The sequence below is a fragment of the Periplaneta americana genome, chromosome 14 (assembly GCF_040183065.1).
Source record: "Periplaneta americana isolate PAMFEO1 chromosome 14, P.americana_PAMFEO1_priV1, whole genome shotgun sequence".
NCBI classification, from domain to species: domain Eukaryota; kingdom Metazoa; phylum Arthropoda; class Insecta; order Blattodea; family Blattidae; genus Periplaneta; species Periplaneta americana.
Genome location: NC_091130.1, coordinates 67,293,559 through 67,316,505, shown reverse-complemented (window position 1 = coordinate 67,316,505; position 22,947 = coordinate 67,293,559). Strand labels below are relative to the sequence as shown.

General features: G+C 36.4%; 1 protein-coding gene and 1 long non-coding RNA gene across 2 annotated transcripts in view; one reads left to right on the top strand and one right to left on the bottom strand.

Moving 5' to 3' along the window:
* The window catches only part of LOC138713401 (uncharacterized), a 207,000-nt gene extending 202,509 nt beyond the window's left edge, over positions 1-4,491 (bottom strand). The window contains exon 1 of the long non-coding RNA XR_011335862.1: positions 4,179-4,491. This is a non-coding gene — a long non-coding RNA (uncharacterized lncRNA). The remainder of the gene's footprint in view (positions 1-4,178) is intronic.
* Positions 1-15,587, top strand: part of LOC138713396 (ecto-NOX disulfide-thiol exchanger 2) — a 98,078-nt gene extending 82,491 nt beyond the window's left edge. The window contains exons 11-12 of the mRNA XM_069845473.1: positions 11,948-12,206; positions 15,159-15,587. Coding sequence (XP_069701574.1) covers positions 11,948-12,206; positions 15,159-15,376 — 477 coding nt within the window. The 3' untranslated portion in view covers positions 15,377-15,587. The remainder of the gene's footprint in view (positions 1-11,947; positions 12,207-15,158) is intronic.
* The last annotated feature ends 7,360 nt before the right edge of the window (positions 15,588-22,947 follow it).

Genomic DNA, 22,947 nt, shown 5'->3' with positions numbered 1-22,947 from the left:
GTTCAAAATCGTTCATATAAAAGAAAATACGTCTACATAAAACCACAACATTGGTATGTGCTGGTTTTATGATTAAATGAAAAGCAAAACATGACTTCATACAATCATAACTAAGTCCGAAATTCTGTTCACATTTACTACGGCGAGATAGGATTATTTACTTTAATACAAAGCGCTGCGCTGCACTTGCCGATGTTCTTGGTCTACTACGCAATCACACCAGTTCAGTGGCTGTGATGTCATAAGTATTTGTGCGGAGTCAGTAACTCAAGAACCATGCCTCGCATTGACATGCGGCAAATTACATTCTACTTAGATTGAAAAACGTGTTTGATTAAAGCCAACTTAATTTTATCGCGGACTGCTCCTTTAACTTTGGTGTGGACTCACCATAATTCTTAATGATATTATGCTAATAATTATTAAAACACATACTTGTGAATGACTTGACGTATTTTGAAAAAAGTTTGTGTTGATGATTAAGAACCTTTATCTTCGTAAATGCAGAAAGTTAAAAAGTCGAAGGAGATATCCAGCCTCTAATATAACTGCACGAAAATGCAAGTATTGGAGAGATGTTAGCTGGTTGGTAGCTCTGAACCCATCCACCCTTTCCTATATACAGCATAATCTCGTTAATGCATTTGTCAAGGGACTATAGCATTCAAGCATAATAAGGAGGACAACGCTATAAATGGGAAATGATTTATGAAATGGGGAAAATAATTTAGACACCACTCCAAAGAAAATTTATTTTATTTTATTTACAGTGCAAAATGCAAATAAGAGCTCATTTCACATGAAAAAATCTTTGATTGTTGTTTGCTGTGTGTTTGTACTACTATTATGAATGATAACATTTTCTATATGGTTCAAGAAGCTACAGATAACTTCACTTGATACACCGCTAGGAGTAACACTAATATATTTTCGAAGCACATTTATTCTTCCAAGGGCTTGTTTAGATCATCAAGAAGGCGGTGAAATAAGCAGAATAGAGATTGATTGTGTGCTCTTAATATTAAGTTTTTTAAAAGGAATTCGTGTTCAATAATATTTGTTGTGTATTAATAATTGTTAATTGTGAACTCATTGATGTGTTGTGACATTTCATTCTACTGAAAAGTTTTATTTTATTATTAATTGTGTTTAATATTATCAGTGAATCTTGCCATAACTTAAGACAATAGTGACAAGTGACTATCTCATATTGCAAACAATCACTTCTATTACATTGATTTGTATAAATTAATTTAATATGTCTCAAAATAACATGTCCAACTCTGCGACTGATACAAATTCAACAAAACGTCAAAAACTACATCACGAAACCACTATACCGACATCAAATGCATTTGCACCTTTAGCTGACTTGAACGAAAGAGACCTACAAGAGTCATCGTATCACATTCAGATGGAAACATCTACACCAAAGAAACCACCACCAATTTATATTCACAATATTCTGAATATTAATTCTATGCTTAATGAGCTCAAAACTCTGGACTGTGGCGGTTTTCGACACATAACTATCGAAAATAACAAAGTGAAGCTAAATATGGATCTCATAGATGGATACAGAAAGGTAATTGATTATTTAAAATCACATCATGCTGAATTCCATACCTATCAGATGAAATCTGAGACAGCTTTTCGTGTAGTCATCAGGGGACTACATCACAGTTGTAATATAGAATTCATGATGTCAGAACTTAAAGAATTGGGTTATGAACCTATACAGATGCTACCAGTTAGACATCCAATCACCAAATTACCGTTACCTTTATTTTTCCTAGATTTAAAACACAATCCTAAGAATCCTGAAATATACAGCTTAACCCGACTTTATAACTGAATAATAAAAGTGGAGCCGCCTAAACCAAGAAAAACTATTGTACAATGTATGCGATGCCAACAATTTGGACACACAAGAAACTTCTGTAATCAGACTGCAAGATGTGTGAAATGTGAAGGTCTTCACCCTACAGAGAAATGTAATAAACCAAAAGACACTCCTCCCATTTGTACAAACTGTAAAGGGAAATCATCGAGCCAACTACAGAGGTTGTCCTGAACATACAAGACTACAAAGAGGAGCAACTAGGCATCAGACAATTCCATACAGATCTCAACCAGCACCAGGAACATCTTCTTTAGATAAAACTTCAGCTTCCCTTCCAGAGCTGAAAAAGGTTCCTGCACAAGACTCTCCATTTTCAGATGTACACAGGGAATTTTCCAATCGGCCCTTATATTCAAGTATTGCAGCATCTTCGGTTAACAAGCAAGGTACTGTAGATAATACTCTAATTGCAAATAATGCATTATTCTCTGATATGATTAAGAAACTAGATATGCTCATATCATTAATACAACCTCTGGTTAATTCATTGAACTTGTTACTCCCAAGAGTACTGCAAAATGAATAACATTCCACAGACAAGTTTCATTATCAGCACATGGAATTGCCAGAGTTTAAATAATAAATACTATGAATTAGTCTGCTTCCTGAATACTTATCATATTGACATAATGTTGATTACTGAGACTAAACTTGCTCCAAATCTAAACTTTTTCATATCTGGATATAAGATATTGTGAATTTTATTTAGTAACAACAATGTAATTTATTCGCCACAACAATAATTCCTTTCTACAATTCGCCTTAAACGCTCTCGTCAACAATTGGATTTTCACTCAACACAGTATTCGTTATAGCACTCCACCGACGACAATGACAATTTACTTGGACTAGTACGAACAACAATTAACTGTTAATCTTAACTAATATTTACAAAGCACTATTTACAAATCAGAACTATCAGTTCTCGGTTCACGGTTCTTCTATCTCAGTCACTCGAGTTCACAGTATCTCGAACCACAGACCTTCAGAGACAGTTCACTGTACTCGAACTTGGGTCCCTCCAACTGCGGTCCACTGCACTCGAACTCAGGTCCCTCCAACTGCGATCCACTGCACTCGAACTCAGGCCTTCGGATGCTGACGCAGATGCGGACGCACACTCGAGTCGAACTCCGGTTGGCTTGACTGGCTCGCTCTGGCTTACTCACTGACAGAATAACTGAAAACTCTGAAACTCTAGTTCGCTGGCGCCTGCTCTTTTATAGCAAAATCATAGTTGCGAGAACCTTCTACAGGTGTGTAGAGAATTATCTCGATATCTCTACATCGACAGACTTCTGGAATAGTCGAGAAGGTCGTTCCACATTCACTGCGTTAAGTAGCAGCAGCGCGCGCAGACTCGCTCCATGGTGTCAGAAGTGGGAAGAAGGATTCCCACTGGGCCCAGTAGCTCTTGTAAGTCGAACTCCGGTTGGCTTGACTGGCTCGCTCTGGCTTACTCACTGACAGAATAACTGAAAACTCTGAAACTCTAGTTCGCTGGCGCCTGCTCTTTTATAGCAAAATCATAGTTGCGAGAACCTTCTACAGGTGTGTAGAGAATTATCTCGATATCTCTACATCGACAGACTTCTGGAATAGTCGAGAAGGTCGTTCCACATTCACTGCGTTAAGTAGCAGCTGCGCGCGCAGACTCGCTCCACTCTCTCGCCGTGTTGGCCCTTTCCCCTCTTCGCCGCGCGCCATTACAAAGTGCTCCGCGCGATCTTCTCTCTTGCGGGACGCTGGTCGTGAGTTCGAATCTCACGTCGCTGTCACAATATATAGAGCTGATCATCCCTCTAGAAGCAGAAAAGGTGGCTCTGCAGTAATTATCAGAGCAGATTTGTGTCACAACGAACTTCCCCCAATTTTAGAGGATGAAGTACAAATTTCAAGAGTACAGATAAAAATTGATAATACAGACTATCAAATAGGTTCATTCTACTCTGCTCCGGACCAGCGTGTCACGCCCACTTTGATTTGGGGAATAGTTCATGAAATGAAATTCAGATTCATACTAGGAGGTGATTTTAATAGCAAACACCCTAGATGGGGATCCAACGTAACCAATCCACGAGGCATTATGCTATATGATCAAATTTTTAAACTTAATTTGGAAATAGCATATTGGAAATAGCATACCCTTTTGAACCTACACATTATCCAGATTCAGGACATATGCCTGATCTGCTTGATTTCTTTATTGGTAAACAATTCCAACATTTCTGTAACGTTCCAAGAGTTATACATGAATTGAGTTCAGATCATTTACCTGTTCTTCTGACTTTATCAGCAGCTATTCCGAATTCATGTAATAAATACACGCTCATAAGACACCCCTTTAACTGGAATGAATATGTATCTTGTCTTGATATCTCTACTAACTTGAAGATTCCCCTAAAAAATAAAAGAGATATAGATATGGTAATAAATACACTTACCAATAATATTAAAACAGCTGCAAATACGGCTTCTTCCAATAGTTCAAACTTTAATCGAATTAGAAGAAAAACAGTATTTCCACCACATATCTTACAGCTCCAATATGTGAAAAGATCAGCCAGGGCACTATGGCAAAGAACAAAATATCCTCCTCATAAGCAAAATTATAAGGCTACACAAGAACTAAAATTAGCCCTAAAAGAATTATACAGAGAGGCAACTGACATTCAATTAAAATCCTTAGATTCAAAGGATGGCAGTCTATGGCGTAAAACAAGACAAATTACTAAAGAAACTGAAAAGATTCCACCACTAAAATATGACAATCAGTGGCTCACAAGCCCGAATGATAAAACTGAGATATTTTCCAAAATTTTAGAAGACCAGTTTAAACCTAATGACAACGAAGATAATATTACAACTTTAAAAGTGAATAATACTCTAGACCAGCCTCTACAACTGTCTCCAATTTGTAAACTATTCACTCCAGCTGAAGTCAGAAACACGATTAATAGATTACCCGCGAAAAAAGCCCCTGGACATGACTATATAACACAACCTCTCCTCTTGCAACTGCCTAGAAGAACTATAGTACTGTTAACACAGATATACAATGCAATGATACGCTTATCATATTTTCCTTCAACATGGAAGCACGCTAATATTGTGATGATTCCTAAACCGAATAAAATTCGTACTGATCCATTTAACTACAGACCTATAAGTCTTCTGCCTCTCTTTTCAAAAATATTTGAGCGTCTTTTATTACCTAGACTATTAACACATCTCGAATCATTGTTACCAAATACTCAATTTGGATTCAGAAAAATGCATTCCTGTCCGCAACAATTACACAGGATTATTGACATAATTCTTGACACCTATGAAAAGAAACAAATCTGTTTAGGCCTTTTCCTTGATACAGAAAAGGCGTTCGATAAAGTGTGGCATAATGGTCTCTTATTCAAACTAAAAAACCATCTTCCTGACACATACTACCGTTTAATTCAATCATTTCTTAGAAGACGAACTTATTCAGTAATATACGAAGGTGTACAGTCTCAGATTAGATATATTTCTGCAGGTGTACCTCAAGGGAGCATTCTAGCCCCTTTTCTCTATTTAATTTACACTCATGATATACCAACACCTAAATCAGATTCTCTAACTGTAGCTCAGTTCGCTGATGACATTGCTGTCCTTAGCAAAGGAGATACTGGTGAACAAGTGACAACCATTCTACAAAACTTTCTTCAAGAAATTGAAATATGGAACAAAAAATGGAGAACAGTCATGAACACAAATAAGTCATCAACAGTAACATTCACATACCTCAAAAAAGAAAAAGTACTTCCATTATACCTCAACTGTTCACCAGTACCACAGCATGAAGAAATACGATATCTTGGACTCATCCTAGACAGTCGCTTGACCTGGAATAAACATCTCACTTACACCCTCCAGAGATTAAGATACAGACTTCATCGATTGAAAGCAATACTTTCCAGCTCTAGTCTTTCCCTCTCCAACAAAAGGTTAATATATGTAATGCTTCTCAAACCTATTTGGCTCTATGGATGTTCATTATGGGGATCGGCTTCTATAAGCCAAATCAAGCATATTCAAACATTCCAAAATCGGGCACTAAGGATAATCACTGGAGCACCATGGTACGTAAGAAATGAAGCACTTCATTCAGATCTAGACCTAGCCAAAATAGAGACTGTAATTCATTCTTCCTACACACGCTTATTTGCAACATTGTCAACACATTCTAACAACTTAATCAACCAGATTCCTCGGAACCTACCCCCTGCACGGCCTGATCGTCGCCTCAAGAGGAAAAGGCACACTGATTTGTTGATGCTTTGAGGAATGTTATTGGACGTCACCCTCTCCACAAGTCTCATATTATTGTAACGTTAATTATTTAAGCACAATTGATAGTACTAATGTACAAAAATTGTCAAATAAATTAAAAAAAAAAAGGGCTTGTTTGGTGTGTGGACACTTTCCTCTGCAGATTCAATTTCCTCATCACTGTCTTCGTCTTGGGCGGTAGTGGCAGCATAATCCACAATCATGTGAACACTGCGGATTTCTGTGGTCACTAGACCATTGTCAACTGACAAAAAATTCTCCATGTTAACTTCCCCGAACTTCTTCTATACTGGTGCTGTAGCCCTGACTCATTTATGGTTGGAAAAAAAAAATTAATCTTATCTCATTTTTCCACATAGTCCCCTAGTAGATCGATGCACTTCTCCCAGTGATGCTCCAGCATTCCCACAGCTTCCTGGAAGAAGGGTTGTCCAACCTCTGCAAACCACTGGTTTATGGACTACATGACTTCATTATTGAATGAAAATTTCTTCCCATGCAGATGTTCCTTGAGTTTTGGGAACAGCCTGAAGTTGTTGAGTGCTAGATCTGGTGAATAGGGTGGATGGTCCAGCAATTCAAATCCTGCTGTTGAAATGTCAGCTATTGCAACTGACTTGAAACTTGGACATTGTCTTGGTAGAAAAAAACCTTTCGCCTTAACTTGCGACGACATTTCTTCTTGAGAACATCCCGAAATGTTTCAATTAAATTTATGTAATAAAGGCCTGTTATTGTGGCTCCTTTCTGTAAATAGTCTGTCAAAATAACACTTGGGCATCCCAAAAAAAACAGGGAGCAAAATCTTGCCTGGTGATGGCTGCATCTTGAATTTTTTAGTGATCAGTGAACCCTTATGTTTTCACGCCATACTTTGAATTTTGGTTTCAGGATCGTAGTAGTGAACCTGTATCTCATCCATAATCACACATCGTTGAAGAGAGTTTTTTTTTTTTTTTTTTTTTTTTTTTTTGCTGTAACATTAGTTAAATGCTGCTTGCAGAGCACTGTTCTTTGTCGTTTTTGTGTCGGTATCAACATTTGAGGCACTCACTTTGCAGTTATTTGTTTCATGTGCAATTGATTTCCAGAATATTATACATACAATGGTAAAAGCCTGTTTCCTCTGCTGTATCCCTGAAGGTGACTTGTCGATCTTGCAGCACTAAATCATGCACTTTATTGATGTTTCCTGGTGTTGTGACAGTTCTTGAAGGGCCTCCACCATGTTCATCTTCACACAATGTTCTCTCACTTTTAAACATTCGACACCACCTTTTTACTGTACTATAAGATACAGTAGATTCTCCCAAGGTACCTGTTATATCTTGGTGAATTTGAGATGGAGACATTTCCTTTCTTTTGTAGGTATTTAATCACAGTCTTTGCTGACAAGCTGTATTTCTCTACTGACGCAGCACCTCTGACCACTCGAACACCTGCTATGAGCCAATGCAGACATATACAGACTTGCAATTTGGCATGTAACCATAGCACATTTCAGTCACCACGAAATAAAAATGTTAGTTCAACTAGAAGTAGGTCAGGGCTGTAGCATAGGATCAACCTCATAATCCTCGTCATCATCCATTATGAAAGGGGCACTCATTTCACAGGTTGTTACGCCATTTTGCACTGAAAACTTACTGTACACTCGACAGAATTAAAAAATGATGACTAAATTTTACAAAAATTACGGGAATGTATTGAGAGAGACTTTTCATCCGTGGCGCTACAGCCCATGAAAGGCCTAGACTGACCAGCCGGCTGCTGGCCTCACGCCCACATGCCTAAGCAGAGGTGGACGATCATCCAACCAGAATGGAGGTATCGTGTGGTCAGCACGATGATCCCCCCAGCTGTTATAGCTGGCATTCGCAACCAGATTTCGCTACCTATCGTAGTTCCCCAAGTGCATCACGATGCTGGGTGGGCACCGGTCCCCATACACTGGCCGAAATTTCATGAGAAAATTTCTTCCCCCATGAGGATTCGAACCAGCACGCATTCCATAACAAGAGTCCTAGGCAGATGCCTTAGACCATGATGCCACGGTGCGGGACGAGAGAGACTTTTGAGTGTTAAAATTCTTTTGTACAAAGCAAAGTACTGGTAAGTGCAACTTCCGACATTGCCCACTGGAGGGTTTTTTCAGGTAGAGGGTGAAATTTATTTCTTGCATTCGTCGTGCAGTGACTCTCAGTACAGTCACAGGAACATTTTTTTCACCATGTTTTTAAAACATTACAAGTTTCGCAATTTGTAAGAAATTTTTTTACTCATTTCCGATCTGAAAAAAGTGCTACAAGCAGGATTTGGAACCATTACAAGAGGGTAATAATATTATGCAGGATAATATATATGAAATGTTCAGGGACCATATAAAAAGAGTGTAATGAACGGAATATCATTACAAGCAGGAGCATATTAATGAGGTTTTACTATACATAATGACGTCATGGTATCCCAGAAGAGGATACTGCTTGGTTCAAAGCTTTGTTGACTGCCCTTTTCGGACTGGGTGATAAATTTTTTGTATGATGACGATGAGGAAAGAAAGAAGCATAAGTTTTGCGCAGCAAGTGAGGCACACTCATAGTTACCACCCATTCCTGATGATGCACTTTTTAATACAGAATGTCTCTAAAGTCCCTATCCATTTCACTGAAGGAAGGCAGTGATCGAAAAATTATTGTTATTGTGAAGTTTTACACTCATTCTACTTCCTTTCTACATGACCGCCATTTATGTCAAAACACACATTCCATCTTTCAGTAGTGGAACGAAATGTAGACCATAACATGTCAACCGTAATAAGGCCTGCTGCTTCCCTGATACTGTTCTGTAAATCAGGTAGACCATTCACCTTGCTAGTGTACACCTTGGACTTTATGTAGCTTCATGTAAAGAAAAGTCTAAGGGGATAAGCTCCGGTGAATAGGAAGCCTACAGCCGAGGTGACCCTCTACCTATCCATCTCTCTGGAAAGGTTACGTTCAGATAGTCATGGATAATGTGTGCAAAATGTAGAGGAATAGTGTCTTGCTGGAACACAACTGTATCTGGTATGCCATCCTGTAGAAGCTGCGGTTTCAGGAACAGTTCTAACATGTTGAGGTAGATGTTACCTGTTATTGATTTCTTGGCAAAAAAAAAAATGGACCATACAGTTTTGATTTTGTCATACCCAACCAAACATTCACCTTTGATGTATCATGTTTCCATTTCGATGTCTCGTGTAACTGTTCATATGCCCATATTCGGCTGTTGGTCTGTGCACTTTCTCACAAACATGGAGAGTGGTTTTGTCGGAGAATAAAATGTTGCCCATTAAATCAGTGATATCAACGAGAGCGCAAGCGTGCCTCATCGCCCATATGCACTGTTCAGACCATGTACGGCATGCAGGTACAAGTCACTGATGAACTCAAGGGTTGTACATTACACATTGAGGAAGAAGTCGTTCAGTAAGTTTTAGGTTGACTGGACTCCTGACTTCTTATGAGTGAAAGAGGAGACAGTGTTCTTTGTCTGATATGTGGAAAGCATTTAGTTACGAAGAGGAGCAATGTGAAACGCCTGAAATTATTAATTGATGTACATAATGATGTACTGAAATTTTGTTGTTTTATTGACATTAAATAGTAATAAATATATTGTTTAGAAGTACTGTAGAGATTCTTCCTCGTTGCATTGCATTTAAGTTTACAGAATAAAGTACAAAAAGTATGGATGCTAATAGCATAGACTCATTATGAATTCTGTCTAAAAAAATTGTGAAGATATGTCGTCCATAAATTTTCAGTTTGACAATGGTCCTTACCTCTGTGATATCCTTTGGTTAAGCCGAGGAAAAGTTCTCTCCAGATTCTTTGAATTGCGTGAAGAGAGTCAAGTTGGAAGTTTGCTTTGCCGGGTAATATAGCCAGAGTACGAATATTTGCGGACAAATTATTTCTATATTTGGCAGTAAGCACGTATGTGAGTAATTTTCCTCACTTATGAACCTCACAAAACCAAGACTAATACCAAGATTATCAGAAGATAATAAGCATGTTATGCTACGTCATGCTGCAGGAAACATAATTTCGCCAGACATAAGAAGGTTGGTGTCGGCAAAAACAAGAAAAAACACTTCTGTATTAGACGAGAAGTCAGGAATTTGTTTCTTATTTGTTGCAATCCTATTATTTCATTTTTCCGTATGCACAATGTCCTGTAATTTCTTTCACTTTTATATTGGTAAGTTTAAAAGAGGAAAACAGTGTTTTATATTTGTTGGATTATTAGATAATTACATAAAAATTAATTATATTCTAACTATTACCTGAAACTATATAAGTTAAGGAGAAGCTATGTTTATTATGTATTGTAACCTACTATTTTGTAATTCATTGCATTTATTAGAGAGGTACACTCTACAAAACATGTTCTGATTTCTTGTTGTCTTGTATGAATGTAACACATTATCAATTGTTTAAGACAGTTTAATCATCTTGCAGTGACAGGCCAATAGAGTTCACTTTGCTCACCCCTTCTTATTCTCTGCTGCTGCCTGCAGAATAGATTCATTGCAACCAGTGAGCCCTTGATTGCATGCAGAACCTTCTATGTGCTCTTGACCTTGACATTGCTGCATTAAATTCTCGTTCTGTACAGCCTCCAGGAGGTCATAACACATTGCCCGACGACAGGCGAAATCTTCGTCCTCAAGTTGATGCAAAACTTGGATGTTGTATGCATGTTTTCGTAGAGTGAAACGCAGAATTTTCGACACTATGTTGCAAGGGACTTTCAGCTCTCTACTGAGATGTCGAGTTGATGCCTTTGGATTCCTATCACTGGCAATTTGAACCTGCTGTACAATGTTTGCTGATATGCGTAGTTGTCCATGACGTTCTTCATCACATACACTCCCAGTATGCCTAAATTTGTTTACAAGCAAACGAAATGTGTGCCCTTGTTGGGGCTGGTTAATAGAATTTACGGATAAATTCGGCTCTGGCATCTTGATATGACAATCCACGTACCCTTGCACAAACAATGGCAACCTGTTCCTCCATGGTAAACATCATCCACTATGCTAACTGCAGCTATAAATAAACAAAAGTCTGCATCATCATGCAAATGAATAGAACTTTAGAGACACTCTTTATAGAAGTAGAAAAACATGCACAGCGACAACTGACTTTATTTTGGATAATAAAATCGCCATAGCTATATTGTCAACATAATGGAAACAAAAGTACTTAAGCTACACTACCTAAGCTATCCTATCTAAATTATACTACCTATCTATTCTACACTAACTAAGCTAATCTATCTATATAAGCTAAGCTGTCTACCTAAGCTATCCTCGGCTACATAGCTGAATGTATCCATTAACAAGAAACCTGAACAAGCCTAATCAAATACATACAAACCATAACATATAAACTATCTTAACCCAAAGCTACATAAATAAGATGGATCACATTCCACACATTGGAAGCTGCTATGGTTGCTGTTCAGATATGTTGGTACCATTATGCTATGCTATTGCTGTGCCATCAGAACATAGCAATCGTTTGTAACATGTGTTGCAGTTGATGATACTGTTTATGATTGTGTTATCAGTAATATTGCGTCTGTATAGTTGGACATTTAAATAAAATTGAATATTATCGAACTGTTCAAGGATGCGTATAAATGTTAACAATATTTAACTGCCATTTGCAGCAACTTATAGAATCGAAGCGCCGTCAGTCAGAAGATGAATTGAAGTTGCGGGAGCTACAAGCTAGACTGAAGTCAGCAGGCGAAGTGCAAGCTCGCTTCCAGATGGTTAAGGGAGACCAGAGTGGAGACCTAGGAGGAGACAATAGCCAACAATCAACAGAGACTGCAGCTGACATAGATGAAGAAGGCAAAGCTGACACAACAGAACCAGCATCTTCTTCTGGAGTCAAGTTGTCAGACAGAGAAGCAAAGCTTATAGGTAGGGACCTGAATTTTTAGCATTTACTTTTCTGAAATTAGCATCTATTTTTCTGAAATTAACATTTACTTTTCCCATATTAGCATCCATTTTTCTGAAATTAGCATCTACTTTTCCCAAATTAGCATCTACTTTTCCCAAATTAGCATCTATTTTTTCTGAAATTAGCATCTATTTTTCTGAAATTAGCATCTACTTTTCTCAAATTAGCATCTATTTTTTTCCAAAGTAAACTTTGTGCTGTCTACCTTTCATTTCTCAAAAGATAACATTGTACACAGTTCAGTGTTTTCCTCCTTCAGATTACATCGTCTTGTCAGAAACAACAGCACCATACTGTGGTAAAACATGTTTAATGTCAACATTGTTTGTTGGTGTCCACAATACTTGCAAACATTCTGAAAATGCTTTATTCTCTGTTTTTAAGGCATTAAACACTTTCACTATGTCGTACTTTTCAGTTTTCACCTGCTGTTCAAATAAGTTTCTTAAATGAATTGTATGCACTTCGAATTTCTTGTTTTGGTATACTCGAAAATCTTGGAAACATGTCAATATTTCATTCATCAACATTGTTCAATAGAACAATTGGGTAGAATGTCTTCGCTATAGTCTCAAAGTTCTTTCGGCCAGGGTCCTTTTTCTTAAAAATTGGCAGTTTATTCTTTTCTGACTAAGCAGCACTGGAAAACACTTTGCATGTAGCTCATCCAATGGAATTAAAAAGTTCCTTTAATTTTTGTTTGTATGTAATTTTAATGAGCTTTTTGCTTGAAAAATAGCTTTTTACTGATAAATAGCTATTAAATAGTATTTTTCTCGTGATTTCGCAATTTGATTGGAAATTCGCATTTTTTTCGCATTTTCAGTTCTGCTAGATCATTATGCTAAATTATCCATCCAACTAAAGGGTGAATTTATTTTCAAATAAATAATATTATAAAACAATTAAATTCATGTTAAATAAATACAGTAAAATCCCTCATAAGCGGCAATACCAAAACAACGGCACTTTTGGCTGGGGCAAAAAAAAAAAATCTTAATCTGCCAGATTGCCACAGTCTAAGCCGTCAGTTTTGGCACATAAGGAAGTTTGCGCGAACTTTCATTTTCAGTGAATATTCTAATCTAAAATTCGTGTATTATTTGTGTTGTGTGATGTGTTTTAATAAAGAAGATCCACACAGTTTTTTTGTTTATTTAGTTATGTTCAGGCTGTCAGTGTTGCCACATTAGGAAGTTGGCACGAACTTTCATTTTCAGTGAATATTTTAACCTAAAATTCGTGTATTACTTGTGTTGTGTGATGTGTTTTAATAAAAAAAAATCCACACAGTTTTTATGTTTATTTAGTTATGTTCGGGCTGTCAGTGTTGCCACATTAGGAAGATGGCACAAACTTTCATTTTCAGTGAATATTCTATCCTAAAATTAATGTATTATTTGTGTTTTAATAAGGAAAATTTACACAGTTTTTATGTTTATTCAGTTATGAGCAAGTAATAAAGAAATAAGCTTCAAATGGCTGCAGTTTTAACATTTGGCACCATGAAATATGAACTTTTTTTATATAGACCGGTATTTATTCAATTATCCTGCAAAATCTCGTATCCAGAACTAGCTTGGTCCCTTTTGTACCTGTTAATAGGGATTCTACTGTAATTATATCGTAATTTCAAATATATTTACTATGAGATAACATAATTCATTACACTATGGAACTGACTGTGATACCTTACAGATGTGTTTCAATTTTAAATGATGTCATTCTAGAGACAGCTGTTAATTGTCTTGGTAACAAGTGGTTTTGGCTTATGAATGTATAATCTTATGGTAAATATATTTGAAACTAAAATATAATTTTTTATTTATCATAGATTTATTATTTTGTAACACTATTTATTTGAAAATATAAAATCATCACACGTGCATTTGTTGACATCAGGTTTCACTCTTGAGTTGTGTAGATAACAGTATAATTCAAAATGAGAGAGAATATAGCAGTGGATTATTCAGGAGAGATGTAACTTGGAATTTTTCCATTTCTGATGATGAGTGTAGGAATTCGAAAATTGGCTTTGTATTTGTGTCGAAGTGAACAATAAAAAAGGTGGGTGGAAAGGGTTTCTTGTTCATTGAGTTGTTACTAATAGACAAGAAGGCATTATTAAAATTGTTTACAATTAACATTATAGATATTCTAAATTTCGTGTATTATTATTATTATTATTATTATTATTATTATTATTATTATTATTATTATTATTATTGTTGTTGTTGTTGTTGTTGTTGTTATTGTTAAAAATATGAACTGATAAATGCACAGAATGTTAAATCAACGTTTCACAATAAAGTCAGAACTCAACTTAATGAACACGTGGATACTGGTCTTAAAAAGAGTTTAAAATCGACAATGCACAATGTTTAACATCTGCTAGGTCTCTCTGTAATAAAGATAACATTGTTATAATTCCAACATTCTGCAGCATCAGGCACAGGGATTATATTGAAGGAGGGGTAGGAAGACTATTCTTTATGTCTCTGTAGATTTTGTTACTCTTGACAGTGAGAAATTATAGAAGGGAAAACGATTATGGATAAAAAGAATAATAATATCTAAATATGTAATGCTTTTTTTTTTTAAGTTTAAGGGGGGGGGGGGAGGTTCGAACCCCCTTGCTAACATATAAAGCCATTCAACTAACAAACACACAAAAACCGATATACATGTCTAGATTTAATAAAAAAATCAATGTGATGAAACTGACACATACTTTCCTTTCTTTAAATGTGTCTGATTTTTATGGAAAATAAAATCCAAACATGTCCCTCCCCCTTTCTTTTGGTGTTAGCGTTTGGATGGTTCTGTTTTTATATTGGAAGAGCATCTCCTTGCAAGTTGTCAAAGTTGCGCATTTTAATTACTTCGGAATTATTCTTATTTGTTTACAGGTCTCATTGCAACTTTCCTTCATGTCCACCCATTTGGTGCAGGAGTGGACTATGTATGGTCATATCTTCAAAAAATGGAGCCTACCTTACGCCCGGGTGAAGTTGAGTCATTGATGAGTCGTTTTCCAACTGTGTTCCGTCAGGAATTATCTGGTATTGGTGCCAACATGGAGAGAAGATGGCAATTTGCGGGATTTGAAACGAATCTTGGTATATGAAGTCATTTTATCTCATTTATACCATTCGTAATATAAATGACTATTTTATCATTGGCAATGCTTACACTGTTGTCAGTGAACTCTGAAACTTAATTGTTGTAAAAAGGAAGTATTACCCGTTTGAGTTTTTCATACTTTATTTAATGTGTCATTATATAACAAAACGATACATAATGTAATTAAATTAATAAATATTCATTTTTTAAATATATTTCATTATATTCATTATAAATATTGAAGTATGCCAAACTTGCAACATATTTTCTGTGCTCATACAAGATCTGTTGGAAAAGTTTTGCGACAAAATTTGTAGATTATCAATACGTTCAACACCAACGTAATTCATTATTAATTTTCAGTGTTTGTTCTTTGTATAGTCTGGAGAAGAAATGTAGGTAAATGGGACTGTTCCCCTTTGGAGTATGTCTCGTTCTCCTCTGAAGTGTCGTTGTTGGATTGCATCTCAAATAATTCTCAGAAAATACTGTGTGAATACATACTGTTGATGCTGAAACTGATCAGGAAGAGAAAAAGGAATTGGTTGGGTCACTGGCTGAGAAAAAACTGCCTACTGAAGCATGCACTGGAACGAATAGTGAATGGGAGAAGAGTTCAGGGTAGAAGAAAATATCAGATCATAGACGACATTAAGATATATGGATCATATGAAGAAACGAAGAGGAAGGCAGAAGATAGGAAAGATTGGAGAAACCTGGGTTTGCAGTGAAAGATCTGCCCTTGGACAAAACACTAAATGAAATGAAATGACTGGGGTGGAGGGGGGAGACAGAGAATCATTCTAAATGCAAAGATCCTCCATAAAAAACGACTTCAGGAGGCAGAATCCAACTTGCCATTTGTGTTTGTTTATGACTTTTCTCATAGTGTCTTGTTGGGGGGGTAATACATGCAGAAGTATATTGTATACAATTTGTTTATACAGTATTTGAACTGATGAAAAATTAGAGGAGAGGATAGAACTTCTCATTCACATTGTAGTACCATGATAACTCATTCTAATGTACTTAGTATACCTAGTGACTAGTAGGTACTTCACAAATCAATTGCAAAAATGTAAGAATGGAGAAGAAAAACTGTTGCATAGCTTTCCGTGATATTATACCGGGTGTTTTAGACCACCCTATCAGCCTTTTTTTCTCGAAAACTATATGATACTGGTTGTTCATAAAAAATTTTGATAACCAAAACCTATGTAAAGAATCGATTGGTGACAGTACTTTTCCCATAACAAACCGGAAGTAGGGGTACCTGTGGCCAACTTCGAAATTTCAAATGAGAACATGGGTCATTGAAGGTGGCACTGGAAACTACCTTTAAAAAGAAACAACTTTTACTGAAACTTTTTTTTTTTTCTAACTTTTATTGTTTACTCACAAGCCAACAAAAAATGGTACTTTCTGATAAATGTTGTACATTGTTAATGTACATACACTCTTCATAGTCAGCATTCAAAATGTCAGCCACCCTGTACTAAACAATGTTCTGATCTCCTCCTAACATCCATAATTGCACGGAGAACTTCAGCACAGGTGAGAGACACACATGGTGTGGCTTTGTTTCATGTCTTCTCTAGTTGATGGACGCACCTGGTAAATCATGTCTTTAATTCTCCCCCACAAAAAGTATTACCCGTGACTCAGGATTGCATCATAATACAGTGTTTAGAATTCTCAAAGAAACAAATTTCATTCATACCATATTCATTTCTATCAGGAACTTGGGGGACATGACTTCCAGACTTATGTTGATTTCTGCAACTGATTTCTAAACATGGACTACATTTCGAGCTCAGAATTCTGTGGACTGATGAGACAACTTTCAAAAATAATTGTCAGGTGAATCTCTACAATTCCCATTACTAGTCTCCGGTTAATCCACACTGGGTACGTGAAGTGGATTACCAGCACGTGTGGACCCTCAACACATGGTGTGGCCTCCTCGGACACTGAGTCATAGGACCATACTTTTTTGAGGAGAACTTGGATTGTAGAACGCACACTTCCTCTGAAACATTATGCACCAGTTGCTTCATGATGTTCCCCTTGCGCTTCGGTTAATGATGTGGCTTCAGCAGGGCATCTGTCCGGCTCACTTTTCACATAGGGCTCGGCGATTTATTAACCAGTTATTCCCCTATGGTGAATTGGACGAGGAGGACCAGTAGCCTGACCTGCCCGATCTCCTGACTTCGCTCCAAATGACTTCTTCTTGTGGAGCAGAATTAAAGACATGTTCTACCAAATGCATCCAACAACTAGAAAAGATATGAACCAAAGAAGAGAACCCTGTAGGTCTCTCAGCTGTGCTGAAAGTCTCTGTGCAATCACGGATGTTAGGAGATCAGAACATTTTTTAGCACAGGATGGCGGACATTTTGAACACTTACTATGAAGAGTGTTTGTACATAATATACATCATTTCTCAGAAAATACCATTTTTGTTGCTTTGTGAATAAACAATAAAAGTTAGAGAAAAAAAAACTTTCAGTAAAAGTTGTTTCTTTTTAAAGGTAGTTTCCAATGCTACCTTCAATGAGCCATGTTCGCATTTGAAATTTCGAAGTTGACCACAGGTACACCTACTTGCGGTTTGTTATGGGAACTGGTACTGCCACCAATCGATTCTTTACATAGGTTTTGATTATCAATTTTTTTTTTATGAACAACCAGTATCATATAGTTTTCGAGAAAAAAAAAGAGTGATACTGGTGGTCTGAAACACCTGGTATATGTTTTCCCTCCCCACTCCTAATGGCAGGTACTTCACTGTTCGTCGTTCATGAAGCCAGTTTTGTAGACCTACCGACAGAGTCATTGCCTAGTATGTGCCATAGGAGGCTGGTCTATGCTACATCCGCAATTAGATGAGATGATGATGGAGATTTGTTGGGATACCACAGGGGAAGCAGAGCTCTTGGAGAAAATGTATTATGTTACATGTAGGGACACCCAATTTTCACGAATTTCTGCTAATTGAGTCATATAATTAAAATGTTTATAGGTATGGTTAAGATTCGTTCTGTAGACATGTTTTCAGTGGCGGCTCGTGGCTTCTAAGATTGGGACGCCAGAAAATACATAATAAAAGTACAGTAGTTTACCTAATTAATTTGCTTGTAGATGAAGTCCATCCGCCTTTCCTTTTGTTCAGCAAATTGGTTGATGACATGTTCATTGAAATCAGGAATGGACTGTAGGACCTCTCAATAGAGCATATGGCTAATGCATTAAGCCTATCTTCCTTCATTGTGGTCGACCTGGTTGGCGAGTTGGTATAGTGCTGGCCTTCTATCCCCAAGGTTGCGGGTTCGATCCCGGGCCAGATCGATGGCATTTAAGTGTGCTTAAATGTGACAGGCTCGTCTGTAGATTTACTGGCATGTAAAAGAACTCCTGCGGGACAAAATTCCGGCACATCCGGCGACGCTGATATAACCTCTGCAGTTGCGAGCGTTGTTAAATAAAATATAAAATTTAACATTTCCTTCATTGTATTGCTAGTGAAGGTTTTGATTCTCTTGAGAGTTGAAAAACATGTCTCGCATTCTGATGTAGTCATAGGAATTGTGAAAATAATTCATAAGGGTTTCACTGATTCCGGTAAAAGGGTTCTAAATTGTTTTCATAAATGCAAGAAAGAAGTGACAAGGCACCTGATGCATTTGCAAAATCATTTCTGCCATAGATAACAGTCAATTCCTGTCTCAGTTCCATTGCATTTAAGCTGAACAATTGAAAGGCCAATTTAATTTCGGTTTTTGGAAATAGTAGTTATATCTAGGAAACAAACTAGAATGTAGTAGAGTGACTACAGATAAATGATCACTAAACATAAAATGGTCTTCAGTATCTGTTAAAATAATTTCACACTTCCTTTGCAACCATTATTTTGCTAATGTCAAACTGCACACATTTCCACTTGAGCCTAGTGACATGTCTTCTTCTGTATCGATATGCCAGTAATGTTCATGATCAAGAGAATTCCTTATGCGTTGGATTGCAGACTTGAAATCTGTAACTTCTTTTTTTAGCTTTAACACTATCAATTTCCTCCTAATGTAGTTAATTAAAATAGAATGCCAGAATGTGGTAAAACTTTGCTAAACATTGTAGCCAAAGCCCAAATCACAAAATTCTGACCCTTCAAAATATTTTGAAGACCATTAATTTTCCTGGTTGTTGAATAGTCACTAGTTTCGTCTTCAACAATAACTTGTAGACAATTATAAATATAATTTCTGTACACAAATAGCATGTTAATGCATCTTTCTTTAAAATTGCACATAGTCGTGGCATTCTTGGGTACATGTTTTTTGATTATCTCATCAAGGACAGCTACCCTTTTTGTCGATTTAGAAAAAAAAAATGAAGAGAATCCTTCAAGATTACTGAAAAATATTTTTACTTGTTTATTTTAAGTCTCACAATGTTCTATCAAATTCAGTTGGTGCATGTAACAATGTATAAAGTTAGCATTGTTGTACATGGCATGAACTCTTGCCTGGATACATGTGTGTCTTCTGCTCATGACAGAGGCCTCATCATAGCTCTGGGCAACTAGTTTGTAAGGAGATTTGTTTATTTCTAGTTTATCTAACTCAATAAATATAGCATTCGTAATTCCCTCAGCTGAGCGATCTTTTGGCACTATGAACCTAATAAACCTTTCATGTACCGAACACAACTCGTACTGAACAACAAACACTAGTTGTGATAATGTAGTACAGTACAGTACAGTCTGTCGTTTCATCTAGCTCGATTGTTAGGTAATCTGACCGAGGTATTTCTTCGTAAATGAACCTTTAACACACAGCATTGATAGAATCTAACAATTCATTCTGTGTAGACTTAGAAAACCCCAGAAAAACTCGATTATTTGTTTTTTCAATATGTTGCTTTAAGGTACTGTCAAGCTCAGCCATTAAATTAACCAACCCACGAAAAATGTCAAGATTCATGATCCTGCAATGTGACCTCAAATTCTTCGCAAAATTTTATGCAATCTATTAGTTTAGTAAGAATGTACTGTACCCCAACCACGAGAAAGTCTCAGGGGACTGAGACGCAGCAGGGTGATGCTATGAATGAATGTTGATGTCATAAAGTCACACACGTGGGTAGACGCATCTCCATTGGCTATCTTTCAAAGCACAAAAGATAACACTAATATACACATATTTATACTACCCTAGTTACAAAATTAGATCACAGTTAATCTCCTGGTCTTTTAATCCCTCCATACAGGAAATAACATATGCAGGAGAGCGCATGTTTTTTAAACTGATGTTATAACGGTAATATTATCTATCTACTTCGCTCCAATAGATGATGCAATTGTAAGCACATTCCTTTCACGGTTAATCTCCTGGTTGGAGAACAGTAGCGGTTTTTTGACATTTCATTAAATTGTTTTATTTGTAATCTGTATGCACTGCCTAACTGACATCTGATATCTTCCTTACCTAGCATTTCAAACTCAATACTAACATATATGTTTTCCACTCAGTTCATGTTTTTAGAATAACTTCACTGTTAACTCTTCAGCATAATACATACTTTTTCATCAAATGTTTTATGTCCGAAACACTAATTGAAGTCCAATGCAGGGTCACTAACATTCATAACTAAACACATATAATAGAAAAGGCATTTTTATCATGACATCCACATAGCCAATCTGCATATTTGTACAATGAAGGGTTAAATTCCCGAGTATAACCACTTTTGCTTTCACAAGCATTTTGAACCTTAACTATAAACTATATTTAAATTTGGTCTTGGAGGCCCTAGCCTCTTGAGTTCTAACCTAGATTTGAAGTCCAGGTTACCAGCAACTGTACTCAAAATTGCATTTACAAAACTCATTATGAAAATCAGTTTACTATTTACACAGACTAGTTATCATAAGCATATCAATCACTGCCAAACAAAACTGACCGACTGACCGAATTATTAAGAATTACTTACGAATCACTACCACCAACTCAGTTAAAAAAATATATATATGAATTATTCTCCTGAACATTAAATAAAGCAGTAATTTTGTGAATTAAATTTTAGATTGGATCAAGAATGTATTCTTGAGAGTGATATGAATCCTGTTTGACAATAAAATTTAAATCTGTAATAAGAAAGGAACCGGCAGGAACCAACAACCAATCAATCATCTTAGAGTCAGGACTCTGTCACCTAAGTACGTTGTCCCCTTCTCCTCGACCATATTCTGATACTTCGTGACCAATCAATAATTCCTTGAATTCGGACATATTTCACAGAGTCCACATGCAACTGCTTGCTGAAAACATTGACATATTATTTCTGTAGTCCTCGGGAAAATTGGCAGAAGTCAAAAATGTTTATTTTACAGGAGAAGGAAAAAACTGTCTTCACCTGGTTTATGTTGATTTGATTTTCTTCTGTATCAATTATTCTAATGGGAGAAATGCTTATGTCTCTTTTCCCAAACGAGCAGATGTTCCATAAGTTGTCAATAAATTAATAAAAAATGTTTGTGGAAACTGACATGCCTCTTTTCCCAAGCATTGCAGATTTTGCTATCAAGCTTTGTGAGAACATTTTAATTAAAACGTGAGAACTAAAATAAAAAAGTATGGATATATATTTTGACCTTAATAGGAAAACTTCATACTTGCTTTTCCTTCTTTCTTTTAGCAGGAAAGGCATAACACCCTAAAGTCCTTTAACATCAGCCGCCACTGCACGTTTTAAGATTGCAATTTGTCGCGAATTTTGCTCGTTTTCTTAATTTTTTGCGAATTTGGCAAATTTTTATTAAGAATATCGCTGAACCCTACATTCATCAATCACAAAGTTCCATTATTTTATTTTCGGCAATAAAACATTCAAAATAAATAAGAAATTAATGGGTTTGTCTTTCATGTTTTATTATGTTTTGCTGCTCAGTTGTGAAAAATCTGTGTGTCGTGCAAAAGAAGAAATGTGTGAAAGATACTTATCACATTTTGGGCAAGAGTACGCAACGAAGACTAACGTACAGTATATTTTGATAATTTCAGCAATCAAGCGGCCTGTCATAATGTGAATCCCTAATGTTTTTTATATTCACTTGACACTTTTCTGCATCTAGAGTGTAACCAGTCTTATTAATACCGGTTTTTCGTCAAGATCAGTGTTTTCCTACCCCACCGTTTTTAATAAATGGTGCTTGGTCCACTATGGCTCTGACCCCTTCATTTAAAATGATCTCTCTGCCATATGGATATACCAAATAACCTTAGAGACTTGATTGTTAATTTGATGGAAGATAACATCAAAATAGAAACAGGTGTAAATGAAAGTGATGACATATACCTTTATAAAGGAGTAGCTCGAAGTTCTCCTTTATCTCCAGTTCTCATTAAATTTAGCTATTGATTATATTCTTAAAGAAATAACTGAACCTGAAATAGTCCAGGAATACGGTCACCAATTATATCTCCTACTGTTAGCCCTGTCTCTGTTCTTCTGATGATTTGGCTTTCATTAGTAAAGATCTTGAATCAGTTACTATATTGATTTAACAATTCAGTA